This window comes from Mytilus trossulus, chromosome 3 (genome assembly GCF_036588685.1).
Source record: "Mytilus trossulus isolate FHL-02 chromosome 3, PNRI_Mtr1.1.1.hap1, whole genome shotgun sequence".
In the NCBI taxonomy this organism is placed as follows: Eukaryota; Metazoa; Mollusca; class Bivalvia; order Mytilida; family Mytilidae; genus Mytilus; species Mytilus trossulus.
Window position 1 is genome coordinate 63,022,628 of NC_086375.1, and position 10,770 is coordinate 63,033,397.

Below are 10,770 nucleotides of genomic sequence, written 5' to 3' on the forward strand. Positions count from 1 at the left end.
ACACTGTTTGGATAAAATAATTAAACAAACTTAAAATAATTTAGAAAGATATGCATTCTGGTTATGTTACAGAGGTATCCATGAAAAAATATGTAGACGTTACGCACAGTATTGGTGCCACTTAGCGTTACACGACGTTCCTAATAAAACGACGATTTCCACGTTGTTCCAAGGAAAGTTTCAAACGTTGACCTCATTTTCTACTCATGTGAAATGCCGCTTAAAGTACAGAGGTTTTCGAAGTTGCTTCTGTATATAGTTTTATTTTTTCAAGCCGGTGCAAATACAAAATTTCATTGAATTGTAACAAAATTTTAATTACATGAACAATTTTTATACGACCGCAAATTTTGAAAAATTTTTTTTATTTTTGCGAAGAATTATATATGCAACAATAACACAAAATAACAATTTGATGTCTTGTTAAATGATTGAAATATATATAAAAAAAAGATGTGGTATGATTGCCAATGAGACAACTCTCTACCAGAGGCCAAAATGACACAGAAATTAACAACCATAGGTCAGTGAACGGCCCTGAAAAGCAAAGCCCATACCGCATAGTCTGCTATAAAAGGCCCCGAAATGACAACGTAAAACAATTAAGACGAGAAAACTAACTGCCTATTGTTGTGGCTTAGGAGGATAATAAAGAAGATCTCACTTTTGTTTGCATTTCCCTTTTCAATGTATCTTGTTTTTATAAAGTGGGGGTGGGTCAATAGTAAATTTTCTCTTTGTTATAGCTCCGGAGCATTGTCTTTTTGGAGTATCCAAGTTAAATATTTCGACATCTTATATCCTTGCAACAATGCAGATTTGCATTTTAATGCATATTAAACGAGAACTTTATTTTGTATAGATCAGACCATTTCATGAAATTATGTTATGCCTAATATGCAAGAAAAAGTCGTATACAGTTTAACGTTATTATAACGCGAACGTCAAATTACGGTTACGGGGACATTTCATTGGACATCTTAGATCGTTTCGGATTTTCTACCTGCAACTCAAATTAAAGTACATATCATATCATTTTAAAGGAAATTAAATGTATTTTCCATTCATATCAGTTACCAGGTGATAAAAATTTGAGATATAGTAGAATTTCGTTTGATAAAAAGCCTCTGAATTATTTTTTGTGTTATTTTGTCAATCGGGACATTTTATTGGACACGGGAAAAATGATGATGTTTTTAAAATAAGACCGCAGTTACATAATGATGTCTTCAGATAGCTTCTTCTGAACATGTATAATTTTTCTGATATTATTAAAATCCATTTTCGTATGTTATATATTATGAAATTGAAGACAGAAAGTTTTTTTACGGGTTGAGCAGCAAATTGGGACATTTTTTCTCTTTTTTATTCAAACTTTTCTGACGATCTTCCTACTCTTATAGTTAAAAACGTCTATCACTTCATTTAACGTCAAATGTATACAATGTAGTTGTAAAATTTTAAACCATTCTACTTACTAATGAGACCGCACTGGGATTTCAAAGACGCACATAAAACAAAATTGTAACAGCGGGACAACCTTAAAATGACGTTATAGGCATCAAAATGAGCAATTTTTTTCATCAAAAAATAGACAAAGCACAAATTCATCTATGTTATTGATTTCTATGGGTTATTGCCTTTCGAATGATATGCATAACATGGCTATTTATTGTATAGGATAAGAGCTTGAACTTGAATAACCCGCCATCTAACCCATATTTCCAAAGTGACACCAATATTGTGCGCAACGTCACACATGGTTAGGTTTCAATCAAGCAAGAATACAGTTATTTTCAGTGGTCCTTTAAAGGGTAAAAAAAAACACAGTAAATGTTTAGTTGTAGAATGAAAATTCTGGATTTTTAAAAATTTAATCTTACTTCTGTTTTACAATTACATAAACTATGAAACCTATTTTGACTGTACTAGAGTTATTAAACCTTTTGAGTGTACTGGTTATGCTTACACAAAATATGTGAAGACATCAAATTCAAATGGCCTAAACAGAACAACTTTACTCAAGGGAGTGTAGAAATGATTTCTTCACTTCCCTTTTATGTATGAGGATACACCCTATAACTGTTGGTCCTCTTTTTACTGAACATCACAATGTTCCAATAAAAATTTTGATATTACAAAAGAAAAATTCTGACAACACAATGGAAAACCAACTGTTATGTGAGGTCAATAGTTCAATTATTGCAGATTCTTGGGTCAAGTGTTGCAGATTTCCAAATACAAAAAGGTCTCTTCTGTTGACCCTCTAAAAGAAGTTAAAGCAAACATATTTTTCTAGAAATCAGATTGATTTGCTATTTATATCCTTTTTTTTATTAATTTACATATACATGTATCTATATTTCAGATTACAATTTATGTTCTATTACAGGGTTTTGATGTAAAACTTTTACAACCAAATAACCAGAAACAGTTTAACGAAAAGAAGAAAAAAGATGCATTTAAAAAGCTTGTAGCTGATATTATAGGGGTATGCTATATGTACCTCAAATAACTTATTTTGAGATATTGACAAAACTATATAAATTTCCTCTAGTGGTATTTACACAACCCAAATTTAAGTTGTAATTCTTTTAATGTTTAAGAATTTAATTTTGTTATTTTATTAAAGTTTAAGCATTTATTTTCCATATGTTATGTTATGTTTAATTTACAAACCATTGTTAATAGTTTTCCAGATATTCTATTTATACAGATAATAATAATGTACTATATTAAAAGCAATTTGATATTTTTTTAAAGTGCCAAACATTTATTTTTCTTATTTTACATTGTTTTAGTTTCAACATTCTTTTTTTTCATTTTAATACATTTGAGTTTAATGTTTTGATTCTCCTTTACTTTTATAAACAAAAATGTGAGTACAATATACATGTACATGTGTACAAATAGGTTGTATATACATTGTACATGAACATTTTATACATTTATATGTTGGTCAGTATTTCATTTTTTTAAATGATAATTAAAAGCATAAACACACAAAAATATATTGAAGCACTGTATTAGGCTAATTTGTTTTAGATTATATTGTGGTGTTTTTTTTTAAGTTATTTTTTTCTCACAGAAATCACAAATATATGTATTGAAAAGAACATTTAGACCTTTAAACATTTTGCATTCAGATAATATTTAAGTATATGAACTAACATTATCTCAAGCCATCGATATGTTAAATGTGCTGTTATTCAATTTGATTTTAATAAATAGTTTTAATCTTTTTTACTCTGATTTAATTATTTTTTATGCACACGCAAAGGGGTTTTAAAAGTGTGCGCCCCGCCAAATGTTTCTTAAAAAAAACTTGTCGCCCCGCTCATAATTTGCATAAAAAAAGTATGTGCCCCGTCCATGTTTGCACCGGCCCCACCCTCAGATAAATATTGCACAGTCCCTTAATCTTGAAGCCTAGAATCTTAGTCACTTGGAAAAAAATGAATTTCACTGTCTGTTTATTTGATGAAAAAAAACTGTATTGCATTGTGTTAAATTTAAAAAAAATACTGCATTGCACACAGGCATTTTGGAAACAAGTATCAAAATGAAACTTTTAAAAGTGTACTTGCTATCATTCCTTTGTTCAGAAATTTATACTCTAAAACATTACAATATGACTGAAATACAGATCCTTTATCTAGTCTTTGTTAACAAGAATCTGGCAATCCACATGTTTACTTTTTGTTTTTGATAATGAACCAATGAAATTAACATCTCAAAATCTTTGAAGGTATGAATACATGTTGGGAAGTCCAGAGGATTCAAAAGAGGTCTTAAGAACAGAAAGTAAAAATGAGTTTTATCAGATTTTTGTGAGTGAAGCAGGGATCCAAGATCTCAATTTCAATAACACTGAATTGTTTTATAATACAGGAGTGCTAATTGTTTTCTTTATTATCTGTTGCAGAAAAGTATTGGACAGATGTTCAAGCGAGAAATTCACTACAGAGATCTTCCAACCTTGTTTACTGTATCTAGGAAGAAGCACCTGCCTTTAGATTCTGTAGAACCTCATAATATGGGACTGTGTGATTTATTTACTCCATCTAATGGTGCACCAACATTTATTAACCAAGAATTAGACTAAAACATATGTATCATGTGACTTGTTCAATAAGCTTTCAGCCAAGCTGGCAAAGAATTAAACTTCTGGGTTGTAAAACATATGCATTAAAACTGAACTCATTTTAAGCCTAATATGTTTTTTTCATCAAGTCTTTTATCTTTGATATAATGCAGAAAAATTCTGCCATATCTATTTATATTATCATGCACACAAAGAATGGATTTATAACTTGCTGAGAGATAAGTTTGAATAAACTGAAATGAAATAAAAATTGTTGCTTTATAAAAAAGATCAAATATTTTGTAAATATTTATTTAATAACAGAAATCTTTCACAGGTTAAATATACATCTTATTTAAAAAAAAAAATACTGACCTGCAATGAAACTTTTTTCGTATACGATTAAAGGTATCCAAGTATAGCTTGTTGACTTTTCTTTACATTGAAAGCATAAGATAACAGCTTGGAGTCCATAATGGTAGCTTTGTGGTGATTTTGAACAAATGAGTCCATTGAAGTGTCCCATTTACTGTTCATGTTTATTTTTAAATGGTTATGAAAAGTTTTAAAAAAATTACAGAATTAATTTATCAATGTTATTAGATATAGGAAGATGTGGTGTGAGTGCCAATGAGACAACTCTCCATCCAAATAACAATTTTTAAAAAGTAAACCATTATAGGTCAATGTACGTCCTTCAACACGAAGCCTTGGCTCACACCGAACAACAAGCTATAAAGGGCCCCAAAATTACTAGTATAAAACCATTCAAACGGCAAAACCAATGGGCTAATCTATATAAAAAAAACGAGAAACATGTATAAACTACATAAACAAATGACAACTACTGTACATCAGATTCCTGACTTCGGACAGGTGCAAATATTGTCTGAATACTTAATCATGAATTCAAAAACTTATCATAGATGCCAGGATTTAAATTTTGTACACAGATGCACATTTTAAAATTGAGAATGGAAACGGAAAATGTGTCAGGGTTAAAAAGGGTTTTGTAAAATCTCAACCCTCACATTTTGTCTATTAAAGGCTCATCAATAATGCTTGAATAAAAATGTTTATTGTGAACCCAATGATACTTTTCCTTAGATTCACCTGAAAGTTACCTATCCATTTAAACTTTTGTTAGTCTATCGTCCCAATAAGCAAATACAATAGCCGTTGTTCTCCATGGATATTATTTACTAGGACCTTAAAATTTCTTCTAGGAGAAATATATCACTCATGACCAAAGAATTATCTACTCTTTTTTATTGAAATACTTCTATAAACTCACGTGCTATTGTATTTATTCAAAAGCATTAATATATTTTCAATCTGTTCAATATAAAATCTGATTTGATAATAAAAATTTATTTCTGACATTTTTTTAAGTATTGTTCAAAATGAATTTGCATGTTTTTGTTGTTGTTCAATTATAGAATACATTTATGAAGACCTCAATTTTAAAAATAATAATATTAAAGTCATTATTTGTCAAACACACGAAAAAAACAAAATTTAATAGGTAAAATATTGAATATTTGATCAGAAATCAAATTCAACTTTTAATTATTGAATCAGTATTTATGTTGAACACATTAAAAATGTATTATTGATTTTGAATAAATACAACACCACATGCAGTTTTGTGAGTTTTTATTTAGTATTGGTATATGTATTTTCATCATTGACAGTTCAAATTTTGTTCTGGTAATCAATGAGTGATTGATTTGCCTAGAAGAAATTTAAACTACACAGAAAATATAGCTATTGTATTTGTTAGATGGGACAAAAAAAACTTACACAAAAGTTGAAATGGACAGGTAACTTGCAGGTGAATCTGTGGAAAGGTATCATTGGGTTCGCCATAAAAGGCTTAATGAAGTTGAACAGCATTGAGGACCTGAAATTCATAAACTGATAAAAGTTTGGCCAAATTCAGCTAAGGTAGTCTATTCCTAGCGTAGAAAATTAAATAATACACCAGTGTCAGCTACATTTGTTAAGTTCTAAAATGACCAGAGTTTTAGGCCAATTTTGAAGGAAATCAACACAGACTCTGAAAATTCCAAATGAACAAAAATATAATGAAAATAAAGTATGATCTCAACTGAGAGTTCTTGCTTTTGGACTGCAACATTTACATGTTTCAGGTTGGAGCACAGTTTGTGAGTACTAGTATATGTACCCCTTGTTCCTTTATTTTTAACTGTGGACAAATATGCTGAAAATGAAAGGGACTGACTAGGATTGTGTTGAAAAAGTAACAATAGAGAAAATTTATTGTTACTGTAAATTCAGAAATTATTAATAGCGTGCATTTAATATTGCGATTTTGTCATTTTAGACTTAAATGCGATTTTAATTTTTATGATTATGAGAAAATCTTGTTTAATTCATATTAAATATTTCAAATTTTGAGTTTAAATTATTGTGTTCACAATTTTGTCCCATTTTCCGCAATAATAAAAACCTCGCAATAATTTCTGAATTTAAAGTATTTAGACTAATTGTCTGAATGCACAATGTGTGGTCACAGGTTAGGAATGTATCTCCCTCGTGCAAAGCTCTGATTCCTTTCACGAATTTGGCTATACTTTTTGGACCTTTTGGATTATAGCTCTTCATCTTTTATATCAGCTTTGGATTTCAAATATTTTGGCCACGAGCATCACTGAAGAGACATGTATTGTCGAAATGCGCATCTGGTGCAACAAAATTGGTACCGTTGATTTTATTACTACCACTGGGTCGATGCCTCTGCTGGTGGACTATTAGTCCCCGAAGGTATCACCAGCCCAGTAGCCAGTACTTCGGTACTGGCATGAAAATACGGATTTTTTGTGTAATTAAAATTTGCTGTCACAAAATATTAAAAATTATTATAAATTAAGGAATGTATCTCCCTCGTGCAAAGCTCTGATTCCTTTCACGAATTTGGCTATACTTTTTGGACCTTTTGGATTATAGCTCTTCATCTTTTATATAAGCTTTGGATTTCAAATATTTTGGCCACGAGCATCACTGAAGAGACATGTATTGTCGAAATGCGCATCTGGTGCAACAAAATTGGTACCGTTGATTTTATTACTACCACTGGGTCGATGCCTCTGCTGGTTGACTATTAGTCCCCGAGGGTATCACCAGCCCAGTAGCCAGTACTTCGGTACTGGCATGAAAATACGGATTTTTTGTGTAATTAAAATTTGCTGTCACAAAATATTAAAAATTATTATAAATTAAGGAATGTATCTCCCTCGTGCAAAGCTCTGATTCCTTTCACGAATTTGGCTATACTTTTTGGACCTTTTGGATTATAGCTCTTCATCTTTTATATAAGCTTTGGATTTCAAATATTTTGGCCACGAGCATCACTGAAGAGACATGTATTGTCGAAATGCGCATCTGGTGCAACAAAATTGGTACCGTTGATTTTATTACTACCACTGGGTCGATGCCTCTGCTGGTTGACTATTAGTCCCCGAGGGTATCACCAGCCCAGTAGCCAGTACTTCGGTACTGGCATGAAAATACGGATTTTTTGTGTAATTAAAATTTGCTGTCACAAAATATTAAAAATTATTATAAATTAAGGAATGTATCTCCCTCGTGCAAAGCTCTGATTCCTTTCACGAATTTGGCTATACTTTTTGGACCTTTTGGATTATAGCTCTTCATCTTTTATATAAGCTTTGGATTTCAAATATTTTGGCCACGAGCATCACTGAAGAGACATGTATTGTCGAAATGCGCATCTGGTGCAACAAAATTGGTACCGTTGATTTTATTACTACCACTGGGTCGATGCCTCTGCTGGTTGACTATTAGTCCCCGAGGGTATCACCAGCCCATGCAGTAGCCAGTACTTCGGTACTGGCATGAAAATACGGATTTTTTGTGTAATTAAAATTTGCTGTCACAAAATATTAAAAATTATTATAAATTAAGGAATGTATCTCCCTCGTGCAAAGCTCTGATTCCTTTCACGAATTTGGCTATACTTTTTGGACCTTTTGGATTATAGCTCTTCATCTTTTATATAAGCTTTGGATTTCAAATATTTTGGCCACGAGCATCACTGAAGAGACATGTATTGTCGAAATGCGCATCTGGTGCAACAAAATTGGTACCGTTGATTTTATTACTACCACTGGGTCGATGCCTCTGCTGGTGGACTATTAGTCCCCGAAGGTATCACCAGCCCAGTAGCCAGTACTTCGGTACTGGCATGAAAATACGGATTTTTTGTGTAATTAAAATTTGCTGTCACAAAATATTAAAAATTATTATAAATTAAGGAATGTATCTCCCTCGTGCAAAGCTCTGATTCCTTTCACGAATTTGGCTATACTTTTTGGACCTTTTGGATTATAGCTCTTCATCTTTTATATAAGCTTTGGATTTCAAATATTTTGGCCACGAGCATCACTGAAGAGACATGTATTGTCGAAATGCGCATCTGGTGCAACAAAATTGGTACCGTTGATTTTATTACTACCACTGGGTCGATGCCTCTGCTGGTTGACTATTAGTCCCCGAGGGTATCACCAGCCCAGTAGCCAGTACTTCGGTACTGGCATGAAAATACGGATTTTTTGTGTAATTAAAATTTGCTGTCACAAAATATTAAAAATTATTATAAATTAAGGAATGTATCTCCCTCGTGCAAAGCTCTGATTCCTTTCACGAATTTGGCTATACTTTTTGGACCTTTTGGATTATAGCTCTTCATCTTTTATATAAGCTTTGGATTTCAAATATTTTGGCCACGAGCATCACTGAAGAGACATGTATTGTCGAAATGCGCATCTGGTGCAACAAAATTGGTACCGTTGATTTTATTACTACCACTGGGTCGATGCCTCTGCTGGTTGACTATTAGTCCCCGAGGGTATCACCAGCCCAGTAGCCAGTACTTCGGTACTGGCATGAAAATACGGATTTTTTGTGTAATTAAAATTTGCTGTCACAAAATATTAAAAATTATTATAAATTAAGGAATGTATCTCCCTCGTGCAAAGCTCTGATTCCTTTCACGAATTTGGCTATACTTTTTGGACCTTTTGGATTATAGCTCTTCATCTTTTATATAAGCTTTGGATTTCAAATATTTTGGCCACGAGCATCACTGAAGAGACATGTATTGTCGAAATGCGCATCTGGTGCAACAAAATTGGTACCGTTGATTTTATTACTACCACTGGGTCGATGCCTCTGCTGGTTGACTATTAGTCCCCGAGGGTATCACCAGCCCATGCAGTAGCCAGTACTTCGGTACTGGCATGAAAATACGGATTTTTTGTGTAATTAAAATTTGCTGTCACAAAATATTAAAAATTATTATAAATTAAGGAATGTATCTCCCTCGTGCAAAGCTCTGATTCCTTTCACGAATTTGGCTATACTTTTTGGACCTTTTGGATTATAGCTCTTCATCTTTTATATAAGCTTTGGATTTCAAATATTTTGGCCACGAGCATCACTGAAGAGACATGTATTGTCGAAATGCGCATCTGGTGCAACAAAATTGGTACCGTTGATTTTATTACTACCACTGGGTCGATGCCTCTGCTGGTGGACTATTAGTCCCCGAAGGTATCACCAGCCCAGTAGCCAGTACTTCGGTACTGGCATGAAAATACGGATTTTTTGTGTAATTAAAATTTGCTGTCACAAAATATTAAAAATTATTATAAATTAAGGAATGTATCTCCCTCGTGCAAAGCTCTGATTCCTTTCACGAATTTGGCTATACTTTTTGGACCTTTTGGATTATAGCTCTTCATCTTTTATATAAGCTTTGGATTTCAAATATTTTGGCCACGAGCATCACTGAAGAGACATGTATTGTCGAAATGCGCATCTGGTGCAACAAAATTGGTACCGTTGATTTTATTACTACCACTGGGTCGATGCCTCTGCTGGTTGACTATTAGTCCCCGAGGGTATCACCAGCCCAGTAGCCAGTACATCGGTACTGGCATGAAAATACGGATTTTTTGTGTAATTAAAATTTGCTGTCACAAAATATTAAAAATTATTATAAATTAAGGAATGTATCTCCCTCGTGCAAAGCTCTGATTCCTTTCACGAATTTGGCTATACTTTTTGGACCTTTTGGATTATAGCTCTTCATCTTTTATATAAGCTTTGGATTTCAAATATTTTGGCCACGAGCATCACTGAAGAGACATGTATTGTCGAAATGCGCATCTGGTGCAACAAAATTGGTACCGTTGATTTTATTACTACCACTGGGTCGATGCCTCTGCTGGTGGACTATTAGTCCCCGAGGGTATCACCAGCCCAGTAGCCAGTACTTCGGTACTGGCATGAAAATACGGATTTTTTGTGTAATTAAAATTTGCTGTCACAAAATATTAAAAATTATTATAAATTAAGGAATGTATCTCCCTCGTGCAAAGCTCTGATTCCTTTCACGAATTTGGCTATACTTTTTGGACCTTTTGGATTATAGCTCTTCATCTTTTATATAAGCTTTGGATTTCAAATATTTTGGCCACGAGCATCACTGAAGAGACATGGTGCAACAAAATTGGTACCGTTGATTTTATTAGGAACTGATAAATCATGCACTGATTATTAGTATTTGTGTCTATGGTTACATTGCTTTATTGTTAAATTATATTCATTTAAACTTTTTTATATAGATTTTATTGCGAATG

At 32.6% G+C, this 10,770-nt stretch overlaps 1 protein-coding gene across 1 annotated transcript in view; it reads left to right on the top strand.

Moving 5' to 3' along the window:
* LOC134712067 (exportin-5-like) overlaps positions 1–4,445 on the top strand; it is a 41,434-nt gene extending 36,989 nt beyond the window's left edge. The window contains exons 31-32 of the mRNA XM_063573208.1: positions 2,393–2,491; positions 3,926–4,445. Coding sequence (XP_063429278.1) covers positions 2,393–2,491; positions 3,926–4,105 — 279 coding nt within the window. The 3' untranslated portion in view covers positions 4,106–4,445. The remainder of the gene's footprint in view (positions 1–2,392; positions 2,492–3,925) is intronic.
* The last annotated feature ends 6,325 nt before the right edge of the window (positions 4,446–10,770 follow it).